General features: G+C 41.1%; 1 protein-coding gene across 2 annotated transcripts; it reads left to right on the forward strand.

The window, feature by feature from the left end:
• The first annotated feature begins 38 nt into the window (after positions 1 to 38).
• Positions 39 to 20,844, forward strand: LOC131131931 (protein PHTF2-like). 2 transcript variants are annotated; one of them, XM_058076999.1, is made up of 19 exons: positions 39 to 229; positions 4,542 to 4,624; positions 9,490 to 9,546; positions 9,759 to 9,770; positions 11,753 to 11,822; positions 12,817 to 12,975; positions 13,054 to 13,219; positions 13,691 to 13,852; positions 14,029 to 14,233; positions 14,310 to 14,453; positions 15,458 to 15,814; positions 15,884 to 15,969; positions 16,033 to 16,225; positions 16,319 to 16,450; positions 16,646 to 16,732; positions 17,980 to 18,135; positions 18,207 to 18,302; positions 18,394 to 18,519; positions 19,687 to 20,844. In XM_058076999.1, the coding sequence occupies exons 2-19, from the start codon at positions 4,580 to 4,582 to the stop codon at positions 19,705 to 19,707; spliced, it is 2,274 nt and encodes a 757-aa protein (XP_057932982.1). In that variant the 5' UTR covers positions 39 to 229; positions 4,542 to 4,579; the 3' UTR covers positions 19,708 to 20,844. The 2 variants fall into 2 exon arrangements, with proteins under 2 accessions (XP_057932982.1, XP_057932983.1); XM_058077000.1 differs by lacking the exon at positions 9,759 to 9,770 and having other exon boundaries at positions 41 to 229.
• Positions 20,845 to 22,017: the final 1,173 nt, after the last annotated feature.

The raw sequence follows: 22,017 nt of genomic DNA on the forward strand, positions 1-22,017 counted from the left end.
CGTACACCAAAATGTCGTGGCGTCTTTTAACGGTGCTTTACGGCATAGTGAAGTGAAGCTGTGTTTTTATCACAGCGATCCTGAGAGACAGCCAGACAACCTAAAAGGCTTGCAGACGAGCAGCATCTCTTTAACAAACATGGCTAGCTAGATCCCGACTAGATTTAACTCATTTTTAATTTTTTTTTAGCTTGTGAGCGGCCACACCGGGGAAAAGCCGTCAAGAGAGGTGAGACACTGAGGAGTGCTTGTTGGTGTTTTGACCAGGGACAGCTGTATGTGTATGGAAGAGAGAGAGAGGGGGGTCTTTGTAGCCGCCGGTAGCCTAGCTGTTAGCTTGGTAGCTAGTAAGCTAGCCTAGTGTGCTAGGTTAAGTGTGTCAGTAAACATTGACATGGATACCACGTATGTAACATATTTTAACATGTTTTTCAAGGATTACGGTGCTTTTTGTGAACATTTACGATGCAGAATGCCTCTCAAATAGTTGTTTACATTTGTAATTTTCCACTCATTGCACATGTCGTGCATTTTAACATATATCTTTTTTTTGCTACGAAGCTGATTTATTGCCTATACAGTAGTTACTGTAATTTTCACTTGTGGGACGAATAATGGAATATCCTATCTTATTGTGGGACGAATAAAGGCATAGATTATCTTATTTTACACCCCTGTCCTAAGGTGGTACAGTCAACTAAAATAATGAAAATTAATTAATTCATTTTCTACCGCTTTTCCTCACAAATGTTGCGGTGGGTGCTGGAGCCTATCCCAGCTGTCTTCGGGCGAGAGGCGGGGTACACCCTGGACTGCTGGCTAGCTAGCCTATCACAGGGCACATATAGACAAACAACCATTCACACTCACATTCATACCTATGGACAATTTGCATGTTTTTGGAATGTGGAAGGAAACCGGAGTAGCCAGAGAAAACCCACGCATGCACGGGGAAACATGCAAACTCCACACATAGATGGCCGAGGGTGGAATTGAACCCTGGTTTCCTAGCTGTGAGGTCTGCGCGCTAACCACTTGTACGCCGTGCCGCCATAATGAAAATTATCCTTTTTAAAGGAATTATTTAGACAGTCTTCCTTTCACATTCACTACACATAATATGCAACACCTCTCAGTCTGTCATGTTTATTTTGGGATATGAAAAGGGCTTTGTGACAACAGGCTAACAAGGTGTAGTCGCTGACAGGTGCCAGGTTAGAGGTGAAATCAGTGCAGCAGCAGGTACTTCCTGGGTTGCTATGAATTCACGCTATTAATGAAGAAATTTAATTGAATATTTGCCTCCAGTGCAGAAATCAGTCAGTCCTTGCTGTGTTAATTTTACATTTGCATACCTGCGTCTTTGTTCAAATCCGATATTCCTCCACAGTCGGCTACATGACCTCGGCTTGCATCTCAGATGCTGGGCTTGTTGAGCCGACAGCCTTCCCCGCAGAGCCGGGTTACATCACTTGCTGCATTGTCATTACATCACACGCTCTCTTGCTGCTTTGTGTCACAGTGGCAGATATTAAAAAGTTTGAATGGGTGCAAAGAGCCACAGAAGCGTCTTTGGTGTCGGTCTGATTTAGCTTCATGCAAGATGACGTAGAGCTCATTAGTACCGTACCGTTGCGGTGAATGTGCAAGTATGAGGAAGCTGTTTTAAAAAAAAAAGTGTGATGGACAGCACAATGAGTTCTGTTCCCACCTAGAGAGGATGTCGAACACAAGCTCTACTATCGGAAAGTCTTGACCCTGTGTGGTGGACCCTGTGTGTGTGTGTGTGTTTTGCCCTGCATAGTTTGGCAGCATCCTCCTTTTTCCGACGGGTGTCCTGCAGCCAAGAGATGTAACATGCACCCATCATGAAATATAGAGCAGCCACACTGAGAGAGACAAGAGAGCTCCAGTTGCACCTGAATTCATGTTTATACTAAAAGTATCATCTCAGAATGATGTCTTTTAACGTTTAACAAGCTCCACCATTGCAACATCCAGTATGGGAGTGTCGCATTCAAATGCCAAGCACCTGCATAATAACCAATTATGTATGGCATCAATGATATGAAAAGAAATGCCACCTCACCCCACTCAACATTCTAGCCACAATGTTGAGTGGAGTTGGCTTTGTGTTTTTGAAAAAAACAACACAGCCTCAGCTACATTGGAGAAGATGATATGCTAGTGGGTTTTAATTTCATTTTAATTTCATTTGAACATGCATCAGATTACAATTGAATGCATCACATAATCAGTTCACGGTTCCACATGTCCAAAAGGAGTAGGAAGAAGCAAAGCTTATTAAATCCTACCCCTCCATCTGGTACTTTTACAATCAGTAACTGTTACATTTGTTCACTTCCTGCTTTCCTAATTTAATTTAATTTATGTATTCAAAATTAATTTAATTATTAGTACAATCTGGTACTTTTACTATCAGTAACTGTTACACTTGTTCACTTCCTGCTTTCCTAATATAGTTTAAGGTTGTTTTAAAAATATATATATATATTATTATTTTTTTGTCCCGTACCCAAGTACGAGGTGATATGACCATACAATGACATAATGGGTACCATAGTAATAGTCAATATAGTAATATATATATATATATATAGTTATATATATATATATATATATATATATATATATAGCACATCATGACTGGTTGAAGACTCTTCATCCTTGTATTTAGCAAACATCAACTGCTTGTATTGTTTCTTGAATTGGCTCATCGTTGTGCATTGTTTGAGGTCCTTACTCAATCCATTCCATAGTTTGATTCCACATACTGAAATGCTATGGCTTTTTAACGTAGTCCTAGCATAGAAGTGTTTCAAATGTACTTCTTCCCTGAGATCATATTTCTCCTCTCTTGTAGAGAAGTATTGGATGACATTTTTAGCTAATTGGTTATTTTTAGCATTATGCATTATTTTAGCTGTTGAAGTTGAAATATTTGTGATTTTAGAAATAAGGAGTTAGTATGTTCTCTGTAGGCGGCATTATGAATTATCCTTACTGACCTTTTTTGCAGTACATTTAGCGAGTGAAGATTGCTTTTATAGTTATTACCCCATATTTCCACACATGGGGAATATTACAGTGTCTTTGACAGTGTCAAAAATCATCCAGCAAACCTTCCTATATTTAAATATTTACTCAACGTCTTCCACTACCTGCTGACGCTTTTGTAGTTAAACTGGAAAGTTACCGTATGGCCTACGGCAGTCATATTTGGATCCATCCGTATTTGCATCATCACATCACAGTAGCAGTGTGTCCTTTTTCCTCTGAGACCAGAGTGCACGTAAGACTCTCCATTCCCTAAATACACACAGTAATCCGCAGTGTATTTTGAGAACACGGAGTGTGTGTGTGGGGGGAAAAAGTCTCAGCACCGGTTTGTTTTCCATGTGAAACGATGATCTGCAGCTAATGTGGCGTTTGAGGCCATATTAGGCAGTTTTGCGTGTGATTTCAGGCGTTAAACCTGTCAGGCTGTTAGAATATGAGACCTATCTAATACCCACTTTGCCCTCCATGATATTTATATTTTTATAGTCAGGCAGCTACTAAAATTGAGTTATTTTAGTTGCCCACAGTTTAGGTCAACTGTGGGCAACCTTTAAATACGTTATTAAAAACATAAAATGCATGATACATTTGCAATTTAGAACCAAAAGGTCCCATTTTGCTATGAAAACATTATTGTAGGCACTTTCTAAAGATGGACGTTTAGACAAATACTGCCCAAACACTTCTTCCTGTTGCTATAAATGTCTTTTTTTTTCTCCCTCCTCTTCCGGGACTAAAAGTGTTAGACTAAATGCAGGCATTTCTGCAGTGACTGGACTGAATTTAGACTAGCGTTGTATTACACTCTACCGCATTAGCGTTTGTGTGCAGTTTAGCTAGCCAGCAATTTCAACGCAGTTTTTGACATGGAAAATGTTCTCAAACTCTCACATTCTTGACCTACTGAGCTTTGACTCAAGGGCTTTCAGACACAGTCACAATGGTGTCTTTATCACACTCAACCGCTGTATGATGCGAATACACGCTCGTTTTTTCCAGGGCTTGAATGTGTCACTGATGTTTATGATCCACAACATACTTATTCTAATTCAGCTTGCAGCATCTTCACATGTTTGCTGCTTGGGTTTGTTTTGATTATCTAACAGCGTATTTGTGCAAGACACAAGAATCACACTTCACACCTTTTCATCTGTCAATGTCTGCACAATAATGCACCACAATGGCCGTGACGGCCACTGCTTGTTATGAAGGGTGGAGCTCGTTGAAACATTCTCTAAGTGTTGTTTACCTGCTTGTGTGATTGAATGCCTGATTCACTGCCCCTCTAACCACAAACACGACGAGTGTCAAGGGTTGCAACTGTGTGCGTCCCTCCCTCTAGCATTCATTAGTCGCTAGGACACACCTGCCTTCATTGAGTCTGTGTGTGTGTGTGTGTGTGTGTGTTACCATTGGTCGCTCGCTCACATCTTCCCTTCTTCTTCTGCTGTGTCTTCCAGTCTTAAGATGCCCTAGACGGCGAGAGGGGGACATGTAAATGGCTTCCAAAGTAAAAGATGCTGTGGTGTGGTACCAGAAAAAGGTAAGACCATCAGCGCTTTTGTTGCAAAACTCTGCTGCTGATGATTGTTTTTTTTTTATTATGAGGCTTCCCTGGTGCATTAGAATTGCTTTTTTTATTATGAGGGCATGGTTAAAATTATATGAGGACATGTATATATGAGGATCTGATGAATTCTCCGTAGTGACATTTTAAGCAAGTCAAATATTAGTTTGCATGCAACTAACGTCCATGCAAAGCGGTTCAATAGGAGTCTAAGTACAAAAAGCAGGCAAGCCGGTGTCACGTGTCATCTTGTTCCGTGGTTTCTGATATCGGATCCTCTGCTGCACTTCCATCGCTGGCCCGACTCACCTTACGTGCCTCGCTGGGGTTGCTAGCCGTGACCCCCCCCCCCCCCCCCCCCCTCCCCACACCCCCATCTGTCTGTCTGTCTATCTGTCTGTCGCTCCCTCTGCATCCTGTCTGCATTCAACAGGATTTCCTCGAACAGACGGAAGAAAAGACTTGAGTTGTGCTTTGTATTTACATGTTGCCTTCCGGGTGTCTCACCCCCCCCATGTGTGAGCCAGTAGTGATACCTGCTGAGTCATAAATGGGAGTGTGTGTGAAGTGTCCTCGGGGTTTCTTTAAGTCCCAGTTGTTTTTTTCTTTATTTCTTTCGAACATGAAAAACATCCAAAGCACAACAAACCAACCAAAATCAATACAAATGTTGTAAATGTATGTAAATGTTACACTTAGGGGGGGAAAAGTGGGCTAATAAATTGACAATAAAAGCACAAATACTGCGGATTTCAGAAAACAACAGATGGAATGATACAGCACTCTACAAGAAGCAATAAAGTCTGTAAAATTAAATAATAAAATTTTAAAAAATCAAAAAATTGTTACAACTACGCGCAGACCTCACAGTTAAGAGACCAGGGTTCAATTCCCACCCTCACATTCCAAAAACATGCTAGGTTAATTAGCGACTCCAAATTGTCCATAGGTATGAATGTGAGTGTGAATGGTTGTTTGTCTATATGTGCCCTGTGATTGGCTGGCCACCAGTCCAGGGTGTACCCCGCCTCTTGCCTGAAGACAGCTGGGATAGGCTCCAGCACCCCCGCGACCCTCGTGAGGAAAAAGCGGTAGAAAATGAATGAATGAATGAATGTTACAACTATAATGATGAAAATGGTAATATTAATGATGATTATAATAATGGTGATAATAATAACAATAACAATAATAATGGTAATAATGATAAAGATTATGACAATAATGATGATAACAATAATGATAACAATGATGATGATAACAATAATACAATAATAATATTAAAATGATAATAAACAGGGGAAAACAAGACTGGAATGAACATGATTATATCTTGCAAAAAGGAGTAGGTATTTATAAGCTTTTGCTTCAGCCTACTCCTTTTGGGCTTGTGATCAAATAGTTGAATACAAATGTAAATAATGAAAAGTTATATTTTAATTGATGTAAGAAATGCACTGTAATGTTTCATATATTTGCCCAAATAAAATTAAAAAAATAAAATAAAATAAAAAATATCTATGTATATATAAATGTACACATATTCGAAAGGAAGTGGGAAGAAGTCAAGACTTATCTAGTCCCACCCCTCTAAACACCCAAATTCCAACGTCATCCCAACAAAACATATATTATTCCTTGTCTACACAGAATAAAAACCCCATATCCAACCACCCTCACCCAGCTTAAGGCACCAACTATGTGCCAAGAGCAACCAGTTCATTATTAGTCATCCTATTGTACATCGTTCAGTACAAAAAAAAAGAAACCACATTCCACCATAGCGTCATAAATCAACTTTATTAAAATTGCTTGATTACGATCAAGTTGTATTAATTCTGCATTGTGTGTTAATATACAGCATTCCTATAATTATAATAATTATGCATTATGTGTTACTATTAGGACTGTCAAACGATTAAAAAAAGTATTTAATCACAATTAAGCGCATTTTAGCTAACGCACTGCTAATGACATTAACACAAGCCCTCAAATAGCTGCTCTCTGCAATGCCTGTCTGGAAATAACCGCTTGTAGTAAGTTAGTGGTAGTGTTAGTATTAGTGCCAAGGTACTACAATGTGTACTTTCTCACTTCTCTCTGACAGTCCACGTACTTTGTTATAACTCATGTCTACAGTAGATACAAATAACTTTTAAAAACTTTTAGTTTTTGTGATAACCTTGTGATACCCCTACTGTACGTCATGGCATTTGTTTCCAAAAAATGGAGTGTGCTTGATGAACATTTGTCGTCTGAGAAATGGCATGCTCTCACCTGGTGGTACTCAAATGTTGGTGCAGAGGAAATCGAACTTTCCAGAACTTTCCAGACTTTATTTTTAGAGCTAATTGACACAGGTGATATGTTTGGAATGTACAACTTAATGACTCATTGTTATAATGACTGTTGTTCCTTGTTCTATGGTGCAACTCTAGCATGTGGACACACACACACACACACACACACACACACACACACACACACACACACACACACACACACACACCCTCCTGAACCTCACTGCACATAGAAACAAGCAAGGGTTAATCTTCCGGTCACAACCATCCGTTTGACCCAAATTCCCTCCAGTTTGTTTTCCTCCACTGTGATCGTAATTAGCTGAGATGGTAAAGGTTTTTGAATTGTAGTCGTCTCTATTAGCGAGTTAGGAGGTGCTAAATACAACCGAGGCATGTGGGACTACACCTGCTCTAGTATGTAATCATTAGGTGACTCCAGCGGGGTTTTGTGGTTTTTCTTGCCAGTCAGTGGAAAAACACACACCGAAATATTGCCAGAGTATTGCCGAGACAGGAGACAAAAACCTTTGAGAAATGTGTTTTCTGAATAAAGTTCAGTCTGTCGAGAACAGGGGTGGGCAAACTACAGCCTAGCGGCCACATGCGGCCCACCAAGTGGCCACATGCGGCCCACCAAGTGTTTGAATCCGGCCTGCCAGTTGCTTTCTAAGTATTTCAACTTTTAACATACAAACTGGCAACCTGACTTGCTAGTCGGATGTCTTATTTAGTAAAAAAACAAACAAAAAAACCAACAACAAAACTGTAAAATTAAATTACATAATTTGATGTTTAAAGTGCTCCTGAAAAAAGGGACATGAGAACATACAGCTGATAGTATAACAATTTAACAGATAAAATTAGACAAATAATTCAATGAAAATTATAAGCATTATAAGCCTGTGTGGGGCTGCATGGTGGTCGAGTGGTTAGCGTGCAGACCTCACAGCAAGGAGACCAGGGTTCAATTCCACCCTCGGCCATCTCTGTGTGGAGTTTGCATGTTCTCCCCGTGCATGCGTGGGTTTTCTAATTGGGAGACTCCAAATTGTCCATAGGTATGAATGTGAGTGTGAATGGTTGTTTGTCTATATGTGCCCTGTGATTGGCTGTCTCGTCCGAAGACAGCTGGGATAGGCTCCAGCACCCGCCGCGACCCTCTTCATGGATAAGCGGTAGAAAAATGAATCAATGAATTAATTTTGCCCATCGACCAAAAAAAATCCTGAACACGATCCTGTCTATCGTCTCGTCTCGTCTCGTCTCGTGAGTTGGCTGTCCCGTGACACCCGTACTATTAAGTGGATTGAATTTTTTCCCATGGCCTAAACATATTATGTCTAACACCCTGGAAGTTTGCATGTTCTCCCCGTGCATGCGTGGGTTTTCTCCGGGTACTCCGGTTTCCTCCCACATTCCAAAAACATGCTAGGTTAATTAGCGACTCCAAATTGTCCATAGGTATGAATGTGAGTGTGAATGGTTGTTTGTCTATATGTGCCCTGTGATTGGCTGGCGACTAGTCCAGGGTGTACCATGCCTCTCGCCCGAAGACGGCTGGGATAGGCTCCAGCACTCCCCGCGAGGAAAAGCGGTAGAAAATGAATGAATAATCTTGTTAACTCAATGCGGCCCATGAGTCAAAATATTTTCCCACCCTTGTTCTAGAATGTCAGCACTACAGGAGGAACCAACTGTGGTTGCTAATTAATGATAATTATTTTTTTTTAGCTATTGTTTTTCCAGTGAACAATGCATGTCCGCATTGTTAGCAAGCATGTATTTAATACTCAACCATTGCAGAGAGGCACTGGCTTATGTAACTTTGGTTGGCATAATCCCCCTCCTTCTTACCTCCTTCCGTCGCCATGGTGACCCGCGCACTGTGCCGCAGCGGCACTCCATCCAGGTGGATTCTCTGTGCTGCAGTCAATTGGTGTCTTTATTGGCAGTCTTTACGATGGGGGCGGGGGGATAATATGTGTTGGATGCATCATTTTGTACTGATGTACCCCCCAAGCCGCATGTTTGGCATCCTAAGTGTGTTTTTGTGATACTGTCGTATGTGTGATTAGTCCACAGCCATCCTTTGCATCCATCCTTTCACATCTTTGACCTCCTCTTTCGTCCTCCTTCTTCCCCTCATCCATGTTTAATGAAGCCTCATTGCACGTTTCCATTCACACACACACACACACACACACACCTCCTACAGTGCAGTTGTTGTTTTAATTCCTGTGTTTCAAAAGATAATTTTGTGTAACTTGTCAAGGACCAGTCTTGTTCCCACGGTAACTGCTCTATTGAGACATGTGAGTCTGACGTTTGCACGTGTTAGCACTCACACACTTTCGATCCGTGTGTGTGTGTGTGTGTGTGTGTGTGTGTGATCCTGTCATGTGGCCTTAATCTGACCTCCTAGGCTAGTTTCCTTCTTGCAATGTAAATGATAATGTAAATAACAGCAAGTATATAAGTACAAGTATAACTGACAGATGTCATTTGTGTGTAACCTCTGGCGTGTGTTTTGTCTCGCAGATTGGCGCCTACGACCAGCAGATATGGGAGAAGTCTGTGGAGCAGCGAGAAATCAAGGTCCTTTTTAACCTCAATCTTTTCACTGTCATAGCACCACATTTTAATTTCTTTTCATATTCTTTCTCAGTTTTTCTTGACGTTTTGTCTGCACCCTCCCCACCGACATTGTCCAGCTCGTGTTTTTTTTTTGTTTCTTTTTAACCCTTTTCCTTTCTGCCCCCATTTCATCTTCTTCACCCATCCTCCCTCTCAATCATCCTTCTCTTCAGTTTATATCGCTGGTGAGTATTTGGCACCCCCTCCCAAGTGTGCACGTGCGCTTGCCCACGGCGTAGACTAGGCCACAATTGGTCCATCTCGTTCTGATCAGCCTGTGTTTTTGTGTATGAATAACGGTGTGGCGTGCATCAGTCAATTTATCTCGTGAAATACTTCCCTTTGAAGGTGAAGTCAGCTTTTAAAAACGCAACACGAGGACAGTGAGTGGGACTTTAAAAAAGGGGTGTCCAAATTTTATATAGAAAACTGAAAGGACATTAAAAATGTAAAAAAAAACGGTCCAGTGTAGGTAAATGAATATATGTTATATAAAGAAAACAATTACAACTGTCCCTTGTTTATCGCGGTCAATTGCTTACACACCCGACTGCGGTTGAATTTCCCCCAAGTAGGACTTTTTAGCGCATGGAACACCTGTTTGTGACCTTCTGCATAAGGTTTTTCATATTATTAGAGCCCTCTAGACTTACAATAACACCCCTACAATCACCTTTACACTAATATTACCCAATATAGTAAATATATTTAGAGGAAATAAGATATTTAAGACGCAAATGATCATTTGTGTTTTAATAAATGTCTTCCAGATGTGTGGACAGGATGTGACGTCAGGGATTCAGAGTTGAGTTTTAGCCGTTATTGTGGTTATGATGATGATTAATGTGCCTGTGTTGTGAGATAAATTTGCAGTAATTGTTGACAGTGAGGCGGCACGGCGGTTGAGTGGTTACGTGCATGTGTGGGTTTTCTCCGGGTACTCCAGTTTCCTCCCACATTCCAAAAACAAAAACATGCTAGGTTAATTGGCGACTCCAAATTGTCCATAGGTATGAATGTGAGTGTGAATGGTTGTTTGTCTATATGTGCCCTGTGATTGGCTGGCTGGCCACCAGTCCAGGGTGTAACCCGCCTTTCGCCCGAAGACAGCTGGGATAGGCTCCAGCACCCCTGCGACCCTTGTGAGGAAAAGCTGAATGAATGTTGACAGTGATCAGCTCTGGTGTAGGTAATTAGTGACACCTAGTGGCCAGCATACGCTACAGTTCATCGACACCCTGTATATGTATTCTAGTTCATTTTGTCATAGATGCTTGAAAATGCTTCAATTAGGCCAAGAATACATAAATACTTAATATGCATATTTTAATATATATTAATATATATTATTTAATTGACCTCGCAACAGCGGTCATTCATTTGTTTGACAAAATGCAATAATGATGGTATGTAACATCTAATGGTATATATTATTTATTGTTAATTTATTGTATTTTGAAGGAGGAAAAAAAAGGCGTGGTCCAAAATGGCCCCCGTGCTGCACTTTGGACACCCCTGCCATAGCACAATACCATCCGAACAGTCATGCGCTCCTTCCCGGCTATAACATGATTCCACCATGTATGACCAAGCGTGGGAAACATATGTTTGACATTTTGTCGCAGTCTAAAGTCCCTTTGTGGCTTGTATTTGTGTAAGGAGTGTATATGGAGTACAAACAGACTCTGAATCTGGCTATTATAAAGATAAGAGGCCATGAATAGCCTGGAGATAAGAGCACATGCAGGCGTGCTCTTTGTAATGTGGTGAACTGGAGTGCCACAGTAAATCTCCTGCCGGCCACTACTACCCATTGATCCTATTGTTTAGATGGGCCTGGAGGTCAATAGCACTATGTTCTACAAGCTAGCCAATGTTGACAGTAAATATATAAACTCTTATCCGGCCTTGTAAACATAGGCGATTGCATGTGAAATGCCACAAAAAGTGCTCAGTGTGGCTTGGATGTGTGTCACTAAAAAGAACACACGCTCACACACTAATCATGTCGTCATGCGGCAAGTAGAATGCATGCAAGAACATGGCTCCTTTTTTGCAGCTGCCACGTGTAGTGTTGGTAGGAGTTCAACTAGATCCTGTAGAGTACACGGCGTACCACCCAAGTATGTCTTTGGACCCCTGGTTACTCTTTGTGTTCCTCTCACAGGGCCTGAGGAACAAGCCAAAGAAGACCGGACACGTCAAACCAGACCTGATTGATGTGGACCTAGTTAGAGGTAAGAAGATGATATATTAATTTCATTAGATTTAATTAGATGATTTAATTTCATTTAAACATGCATCACATTACAATTGAATGCACCACATAATCTGTTCACAGTTCCACATGTCCAAAAGGAGTAGGAAGAAGCAAAGCTTATTAAATCCTACCCCTCCATCTGGTACTTTTACAATCAGTAACTGTTACATTTGTTCACTTCCTGCTTTCCTATTTTATTTTTTAATGTATTTTATTAATTTTTATTTATTTATTTTATTTTTGTATTTATTTATTTATTTTTGTCACATACCAAAGTAATGGTAATGGTTTAATTTTATTTGAACATGCATCAGAATACAATTGAATGCATCACATAATCAGTTCACAGTTCCACATGTCCAAAAGGAGTAGGAAGAAGCAAAGCTTATTAAATCCTACCCCTCCATCTGGTACTTTTACAATCGGTAACCGTTACATTTGTTCACTTCCTGCTTTCCTAATATATTTTTTTTTATTTTTTAATGTATTTTATTAATTTTTATTTATTTATTTTTTTGTGTGTTTATTTATTTATTTTTGTCACGTACCAAAGTAATGGTTTAATTTCATTTGAACATGCATCAGATTACAATTGAATGCATCACATAATCGGTTCACAGTTCCACATGTCCAAAAGGAGTAGGAAGAAGCAAAGCTTATTAAATCCTACCCCTCCATCTGGTACTTTTACAATCAGTAACTGTTACATTTGTTCACTTCCTGCTTTCCATAATACAGTTTACTTTTACAATCAGTAACTGTTTCATTTGTTCACTTCCTGCTTTCCATAATACAGTTTACTTTTACAATCAGTAACTTTCATTTGTTCACTTCCTGCTTTCCATAATACAGTAAGTTTTTGTTTTTTTTTATTAATATACCTCATACCGAAGTACAAGGTGATATGACCATACAATGACATTTTTGTATCCAATCATGATGATTCCGACACTTTTTGTGTTCCTCTCCAGGCTCAGCCTTTGCGAAGGCCAAACCAGAGAGTCCATGGACCTCGCTGACACGGAAGGGTATCGTACGCGTCGTCTTCTTCCCCTTCTTCTACCGATGGTGGATCCAGGTCACTTCCAGAGCCATCTTCCTCTTGCTGCTGGCGCTCTACCTGCTTCAAGGTACATGTCCTTGTTAAATAACTTCATACTTGACACTATATTCATTTCCTGCCCCCCCCCCACCCCCCCCCTTCACAGTGGCGGCGGCCTTCCTCTACGTGAGCGTCCCTCAGCCTCATGGCGTACCTGCCACTGAGGTGTTCGGCGCCATTTGGCTGATGCTACTGCTGGGCACCGTGCATTGTCAGATTGTCTCCACCAGGACGCCGAAGCCTGTCTCCGGTGGCGGCGGGAAGAGACGCAGGTACCGTAGCTTAATCCTGATAGTTGTCTTTGCTTGTGTTTTGTGGAATGATGTTTGCACTTTGGGAATGTGTTTGTGCGTTGGTTTGAAGTTTCTCCTCTCTCAGGAAGCATCTTGGGATGACAGAGCCCATTAAAGGGACAGTCCTCATTAGGGTTGCGGGGTATGCTGGAGTCTATCCCAGCTGCCTTTTGAGCGAGAGGCGGGGTACCCCCTGGACTGGTTGTAGACTGGATGTAGACAAAAGGACAGTTCTCAAATCCCAAATTATTGTCGGCGTTCCATTTCAGACAGTAATTTGCTTCGATTGTAAGAATGAGGCACTGAAAATAAAACTCGGGATATGTCACATAAATAATTTTAGCTTTTTAAATCTGGTATTAGCTTTTCTTTTGATAAAACAACAAATATGATCCTAAAACAGACCGAGCAGGCGGCCACTAAGTCTGTCTGTGCTCTGTTCTTGTGAAGGAAGTTGAGGAAAGCCTCTCAGATGGAGGTGCATAGGGAAGGTGACGGCTCTAGCACTACCGATAACACACAAGAGGGGGCGCCACACTCCTACTCAGCCGACGCCACGTACAGCCTGGGCACTCTCTTCCACGATTTCTGGCATGATCTCTGTAAAGCTGGGTGTGTATCTCTCCTCTTTCTTGTCTTTTGGACTTGATGTGTGATGATTCTGGACTCGGTCTTGAGCTTCTGCTGCAAAATCAATTGAAAAGACTAAACTGGTAGTGACTGATTTTGCAGAATGTACTAATCATCATCAGTCATGTGATCATCATCACACTCGGCTCCTCTTGCAGGTCCAAGAAGACCAAGCTATCCATCGACAAGTCCACAGAAACCGACAACGGCTATGTGTCGCTCGACGGTCGTGTCACCAACCGCAGCAGCGAGGAGGGTCTCCAACTTCACCATGAAGTCTTTAACCGCCTTGATGAGGTGTGCTGGGCAACCCGTGGTCCGCCATCGCATGCTCACGCTGCCCGTAGCATCACCCGTAACAAAGTCTGTAATCACACACACACATTCCCATTCTCTTCAGCTACAATCTTCTTATAATGTGGTGGTCTTTCATACACAGGGGCCTGCATCCGACGAGGCATCCAGTGAGGAGGACCCCGAGGCCTCTTATATTGCCTTACATAGGGGAGTCGAGAGGCTCAACGCCGACTGCTCGCTACGAAACCGCAAGAGCACACACTACAAGAAACACTACATTGTGGAGGTACGCCAGAAAAGTAAAAAAACACCAAAAAGGAAAAATGTGAAGTAATTTTACATGAATAGAGTCAAAATATTAAGAAAACAGTTTCAGTCTAAAAAAAAAATGTCAGAATGGGGTGAAAGGGGTGCTAGAGCCTATCCCAGGTGGGGTATACCCTGAACTGGTTGCCGCCAATCACAGGGCACATATAGACAAACAACCATTCACACTCACATTCATACTTATGGACAATTTGGAGTCGCTAATTAACCTAGCATGTTTTTGGAATGTGGGAGGAAACCGGAGTACCCACATGCACGGGGAGAACATGCAAACTCCATACAGAGATGCCCGAGGGTGGAATTGAACCCGCGTCTCCTAGCTGTGAGGTCTGCGCGCTAACCACTCGACCACCGTGCAGCCATAAATGTTAAAATATTAATTCATTTTCTACCGCTTATCCTCACGAGGGTCGCGGGGGTTGCTGGAGCCTATTCTAGCTGTCTTTGGGTGAGAGACGGGGTACACCCTGGACTGGTGACCAGCCAATCACAGGGCACATATAATCAAACAACCATTCACACTCACATTCATACCTATGGACAATTTGGAGTCGCAATTTGGGAGGAAACCGGAGTACCCGGAGAAAAGCCACGCATGCACGGGAAGAGCATGTAAACTCCACACAGAGATAGCCGAGGGTGGAATTGAACACGGGTCTCCTAGCTGTGAAACCTGTGTGCTAACCACTCGGGAGAATAAAGCAATGAGCAAAAAGTAGTAGTTTAAATATCAACCCATTCAATTCAAATGACGTATTTATGTTTTTAAAACCCAAACGCTTGCTAGCAAAGACGTATTTAAGAATTTAAGAATGTAATGTAATCTCTCCTCGCCAGTTATTTATGATAAGCATCGCCATTTGTACATTAAATCCATAGAAACATGCTCAGTCAAACCCTCAGCATGTTCGCTCCTGGATACCGAGAGCAGACCAGGTAGTAACTCTGACTTTTACATCTCAGGATGTTCCTAAGTCCGGCACCAGCTGTAGCTCCAGGTGCTCCAGCCTTAGGACTCAGGACTCAGAGAGCACTCGCCACGAGTCCGAGACAGAGGACCTGCTGTGGGAGGACTTCCTGCACTGCGCCGAGTGCCGATCATCCTGCACATCGGAGACGGAGGGAGAAGGTGGCGGCGCTCCAATATGTCCTCCCACCAAGAAGGAATACAGGGATGACCCGTTCCATCAGGGCCACACCCCCTGGCTACACAGCTCCAATCCAGGCTTGGAGAGGGTGAGCGCCATCGTGTGGGAGGGCAACGAGTGCAAGAAAGCCGACATGTCCGTCCTGGAGATCAGTGGCATGATCATGAACCGAGTGAGTCAACTAAAAGACGGTCAGTGAAGAATTCAGAGAATCCAAGCTGATTGGAATATTTTCGTGCAGGTGAATCTGTACACCCCAGGGATTGGGTATCAGGTTTTCGGGAATCTGGTGTCGGTCATACTGGGACTCACCCCCTTTGCCTACAGGTAGCTTTACATTCTATAAAGACACGTGTGTATTTGTCTTCAACATGGCCTCCATGTGTGTAGACTGGCTCAGCACCGCGACTTGGACCAGCTCACCACGCTCTCAGCCAACGAGCTGCTGGCCGTGGCGCTGGGCGGCGGCTCCGGGTCGGATGCCATGGTGGTTACCATGGTAACAGTGAGCTTCGTGGTGCGCGTGTGCCTCATCTGGCTCTTCTTTTTCCTGCTCAGCGTTGCAGAGAGGACCTACAAGCAGGTGACTGTTTCTACATATGTGTGCTTTTTTCAAGTTGTTCGAAATGAATGTTTCATGTGTGTGTGTGTGTGTGTGTGTGTGTGTGTGCTTCAGAGGCTACTCTTTGCCAAACTGTTTGGTCACCTGACTTCAGCCCGTAGAGCCCGGAAGTCCGAAGTTCCTCATTTCCGACTGAAGAAAGTGCAAAACATCAAGATGTGGTTGTCGCTACGCTCCTACCTCAAGGTCAGCGAACCTCTCATCTACGACCTTCTGGGCTAGGATTTAGCGTTCTTACATACACTACTTTTGCGCTTAGCTTTTACATTTCACCATAAAACCTGCTGGTTTCCTTTTTTCAGTACAGCCTAGTTGTTTTTCATTGCTTCTTTATGTTCCTTTATGAACATTATTTACCATAAATCTGATGTTGTGTTGCAGCGTCGGGGTCCTCAGCGCTCTGTGGACGTGATCGTGTCCTCCGCCTTCTTGTTAACGCTCTCTGTGGTCTTCATCTGCTGTGCGCAGGTAAACACACAACATCTACACACGTGATGATGGCCCTCAATCACTGGAAGAAATAACTTGAATGAATATCAGACATTGATTTTAATAAACAAACCTGGAAATTAGAAATGATGTCAGCCCTAGAAAATATTGGACGATAATGTGACCTGAGGGACAATCAATCAAGCTGTGCCCTCTAATTAGCATCACACCTTTGTAATCAGTCGCGCTAAACATGGGGCAGAGGAAACCAGGGAGATCAGAAAGAAAATAATAGACAAGCATGTTAAAGGCGATGCACATATTATTCAGAAACGTAAGATCCATGTGGCTGTAGCCAACCTCCCTGGGTGTTAATAAGAAAATGATAGACAAGCATGATAAAGGCGATGTGCATATTATTGACCAGCATAATATCCATGTGGCTGTAGTCAACATCCCTGGGCATTACAAAGAAAATAATAGACAAGCATGTTAAAGACGATGCACATATTCAGAAACATAAGATCCATGTGGCTGTAGTCAACCTCCCTGGGCGTTAAAAAGAAAATAATAGACAAGCATGCAAGTTATTGATCAGTGTAAGATCCATGTGGCTGTAGTCAACCTCCCTGGGTGTTAGAAAGAAAATAATAGACAAGCATGTTAAAGGTGATGCACATATTCAGAAACACAAGATCCATGTGGCTGTAGTCAACCTCCCTGGGAGGTGGAAAGAAAATGATAGACAAGCATGCTAAAGGCAATGCACATATTCAGAAACATAATAACCATGTGGCTGTAGCCAACCTCCCTGGAAAGTAGAAAGAAAATGATAGACAAGCATGTTAAAGGCGATGTGGATATTATTGACCAGTGTAAGATCCATGTGGCTGTAGTCAACCTCCCTGGGCATTAGAAAGAAAATAATAGACAAGTATGTTAAAGGCGATGCACATGCCAATGTTAGATCCATGTGGCTGTAGTCAACCTCCCTGGGTGTTGGAAAGAAAATGATAGACAAGCATGTTAAAGGCGATGCACATGTTATTGACCAACATAAGATTCATGTGGCTGTAGTCAACCTCCCTGAGTGTTAAAAAGAAAATAATAGACAAGCATGCACATGATCAGCGTAAGATCCATGTGGCTGTAGTCAACCTCATGAGTTTCATGAGTATATTTATAAATAATTGTGTGGAAGAACGGTTCAAAATCAATGTTTGAGTTCCATAGAATTTGTATTTGTCATAACGTTTTGTCGTGTTCCGACCTCGCTGTTGTTCCAGCTGCTACACGTCCACGAAACATTCCTGGAATGTCACTACAACTGGGAATTAGTCGTCTGGTGTTCCAGCCTGTCCCTCTTCCTGCTCAGGTTTGTCACCTTGGGCTCGGAGACCAGCAAGAAGTACAGCAACACCTCCATCTTGCTCACCGAACAGGTAAACACAACACAACACAACACGGACATGCGGAGTCGTTCGGGTATTCACCACCACGTCTTGTGTCTCAGATCAACTTATACCTGAAGATGGAGAAGAAGCCCAACAAGAAGGAGGAGCTCACGCTGGTCAACAATGTCTTGAAACTGGCAACCAAACTACTCAAGGTCAGCGTGGACCTCCATCATCTCCAAGCGCTTGGATACAAACTAGACATTTATCGTGTGTGTGTGTGTGTGTGTGTGTGTGTGTGTGTAGGAGCTGGACACCCCCTTCAGGCTGTACGGTTTGACCATGAACCCGCTGCTGTACAACATCACCCAGGTTGTCATCCTGTCCGCCGTGTCTGGCGTCATCTCAGACCTGTTAGGGTTTAACTTGAAGGTCAGTGAACGCAACACAACACAAAACACAACCAACATGTATAGATGGTCCCTTCTATGCTAGGACTACGTTTAAAAAGCCATAGCATTTCAGTATGTGGAATCAATAATAAAAATAATCATAAATAAAATAAAAATAAAAAAATACAAAATTAATTATTAAATAATTTAATAAGCTTTGCTTCTTCCTACTTCTTTTGGACATGTGGAAAAGTAAAATAAAATAAAATAATTAAAAAAATAAATAAATAAATAAATACACATTTAAAATTATATTAGAAAAGCAGGAAGTGAACAAATGTAACAGTTACTGATTGTAGAAGTACCAGATGGAGGGGTAGGATTTAATAAGCTTTGCTTCTTCCTACTCCTTTTGGACATGTGGAAAATTAAAATAAAATAAAATTTAATTTAAATAAAATAAAATAAAACATTAAAAAAAATTAAATTATATTAGGAAAGCAGGAAGTGAACAAATGTAACAGTTACTGATTGTAAAAGTACCAGATGGAGGGGTAGGATTTAATAAGCTTTGCTTCTTCCTACTCCTTTTGGACATGTGGAAAATTAAAATTAAAATAAAATAAAATAAAAAATATATTTTTTAAAAAATTATATTAGGAAAGCAGGAAGTGAACAAATGTAACAGTTACTGATTGTAAAAGTACCAGATGGAGGGGTAGGATTTAATAAGCTTTGCTTCTTCCTACTCCTTTTGGACATGTGGAAAATTAAAATTAAAATAAAATAAAATAAAAAATATATTTTTTTAAAAATTATATTAGGAAAGCAGGAAGTGAACAAATGTAACAGTTACTGATTGTAAAAGTACCAGATGGAGGGGTAGGATTTAATAAGCTTTGCTTCTTCCTACTCCTTTTGGACATGTGGAAAATTAAAATTAAAATAAAATAAAATAAAAAATATATTTTTTTTAAAATTATATTAGGAAAGCAGGAAGTGAACAAATGTAACAGTTACTGATTGTAAAAGTACCAGATGGAGGGGTAGGATTTAATAAGCTTTGCTTCTTCCTACTCCTTTTGGACATGTGGAACTGTGAACTGATTATGTGATGCATTCAATTGTAATCTGATGCATGTTCAAATGAAATTCTACCATTACCATTACCATATGACCGCATATATGTGTGTGTGTGTGTGTGCAGCTGTGGAAGATCAAGTCGTGACAGGAAGTTGGCGACTCACTCACTCACTCGGCAAGCGACTGAAGAAGACGTATCATCACTTTGTGCAATTGACAAGCTATTTAGCCGCTCAGTGTTTCAACGTTTTATTTAAATGTTCTATTTATGATGTCACTCCGCGCACGCCGCGTACGGACTTCCGTTTTTTTTTGGTTTGCTTTTGGTCAGCACAGTCCCCGTGTGCTGCGTTCACAGGCGCTTTTATGCTCGTGTTTGGAGTTCTTTATTTATGCATTCTGGTTTTGTTTTTTGTTTTTTAATAATAATCAAGACGTTACAGAGAAATATTTGGTACGGTCGCTTCAATGATTAGGCCACTCCTCCTGTCAGCTGACCTGTCATACACGGCTTTTAAAGGGCCAGACTGACAGACAACAAATATTGATGACATTGATACAAATTTCAAGCTTGTCTAAAAAAAATAAAAAAAAAAATACAAACAGGGAATTGAAATACTTAAACACCAATGAGGTATTTTTTTTAAATATAATTGTACTTTTATTTTGTATTATTTATTTAGCTGCCCTGTTTTGAGTCGCTGACAGTATTTTATTACAACATGTTCCAAACCAATCAGACGTCATCAGGCGTGTCTTTAAGAATGTCAGCAATAGTCGAATATTCAGTAAGAACAAGCTTGTTTTTTGTTTTTATTTTTTATTTTTTTTACTTTTCAGTATTAAGTTGTCACATCCGACTCGACTTTTGTCAATTCAAAACCATGCACTTTAAATCCACAAAACGTACAGTGAAGTCATATTTGCATCAGTCCAATCACATTTTGGCATATTCATCATGTTTGTGTCTGAAGGAAAGACCAAAGTGCTTACTTTTATTGCTCCTTTTGTTTTTCTCTCTTCTGCTAAAAGAATGTATTTTCAGCTTTCAGTTGTCGTTTTGCTGTACTTTTCCATAATTTGTGCTTTTTGTTTTTTTGGTCTCTTTATTTCCATATGTTGACGATTTTGTCCCGCAACTTTTGGGAGAAAAAGGCATGTTTTATTGTGTTATTTTTTTTTATGGAACAAAGAAGTGTGACTAATTTAAGACTTTTTGAGAGCAAACTGGTCTGTTGACACCTCTATGTTTTTTTTAATAAAATCAAAAGCTGGATGATAAGATTGGTTGTTGTCTTTTTAAAGATGAACACAAAATCAAGTGGGATGGTGTATTATAACACAATGGCTGCACGGTGGACGAGTGGTTAAGTATGCAGACCTCACAGCTAGGACACCAGAGTTCAATCCCACCCTTGTCCATGTCAGCGTGGGTTTACTCCGTGAGTACTCCGGTTTCCTCCCACATTCCAAAAACATGCTAGGTTAATTAAATGGAGACTCCAAATTGTCCATAGGTATGAATGTGAGTGTGAATGGTTGTTTGTCTATATGTGCCCTGTGATTGGCTGGCCACCAGTCCAGGGTGTACCCCGCCTCTCGCCTGAAGACACTCATGGTTAGTGGTTGTGTGAAGACATTTATTTAAAAAAAAAACTTTATTCCTTTTAAATCATAATGACAACAGAAACTTTAAAAATGACCTTGTCCAAAAGTTTACACTCCCTGGTGGTTTTAGTCTGATGACATGAACACAAGTTGACACAAATGGTACCTGAAGGTAACCATCCTCACCTGTGATGAATTAGCTTGTAATCAAGGTGTGTGTCGAAAAGCTCAGAGCTGTGTTAAAGTTTTGGTTTCTGCGTCACAGGAAAAGCAAAAGAATTGTCAAAGGATCTGCAAAACAAGGTAATCCAACTGCATAAAACAGGAAAAAAAAAGACATAAAAAGACATCCAAGGAATTGAAGATGCCCGTCAGCGGTGTTAGAACTCCAATCAAGAAGTGAAGAGAGAGGGATTCCTTTGAAACCCAACCACGGTCAGGCAAGGAAAATTGTTCGAGATGCAAAGAAAAACCCTCAGGTAACTTCATCTGAAACTCAGGATCTGAAAAAAGCTTGCTTGAACTGCACTTTTCTGCTGTGGAATGTAGTGGAAACCTCCCACGCCCTCATCAGGGGTCCTGGCAGGACCCAAAATATGCAGAATTTTTTTTTTCCGAGATGTTGATTTTGGGAAAAAAGGTAAGGGGTTAGCCTTTCGTTTTTTTGTTTTTTTCACCTTTCTGAAACTGCACTTTTCTGCTGTGGAATGTAGTGGAAACCTCCCACACCGTCATCAGGGGTCCCAGAAGAATCCAAAAATTGCAGAAAATGAATTTTTTTTTTAGATGTCAATTTTCGGCAAAAATGGTAAGGGGTTAAACTCTTACGTTTTTTGTCAAAAATTGA

Source organism: Doryrhamphus excisus, chromosome 7, assembly GCF_030265055.1.
Source record: "Doryrhamphus excisus isolate RoL2022-K1 chromosome 7, RoL_Dexc_1.0, whole genome shotgun sequence".
NCBI classification, from domain to species: Eukaryota; Metazoa; Chordata; class Actinopteri; order Syngnathiformes; family Syngnathidae; genus Doryrhamphus; species Doryrhamphus excisus.

Bases quoted from the DNA above. Each gene is read 5' to 3' on its own strand.
- LOC131131931 (XM_058076999.1), top strand. From the start codon at position 4,580: ATGGCTTCCAAAGTAAAAGATGCTGTGGTGTGGTACCAGAAAAAG. The intron at 12,976-13,053 runs GTACATGTCCTT...CCCCCTTCACAG, and splicing joins GGCGCTCTACCTGCTTCAAG to TGGCGGCGGCCTTCCTCTAC. The intron at 18,303-18,393 runs GTCAGCGTGGAC...GTGTGTGTGTAG, and splicing joins TGGCAACCAAACTACTCAAG to GAGCTGGACACCCCCTTCAG.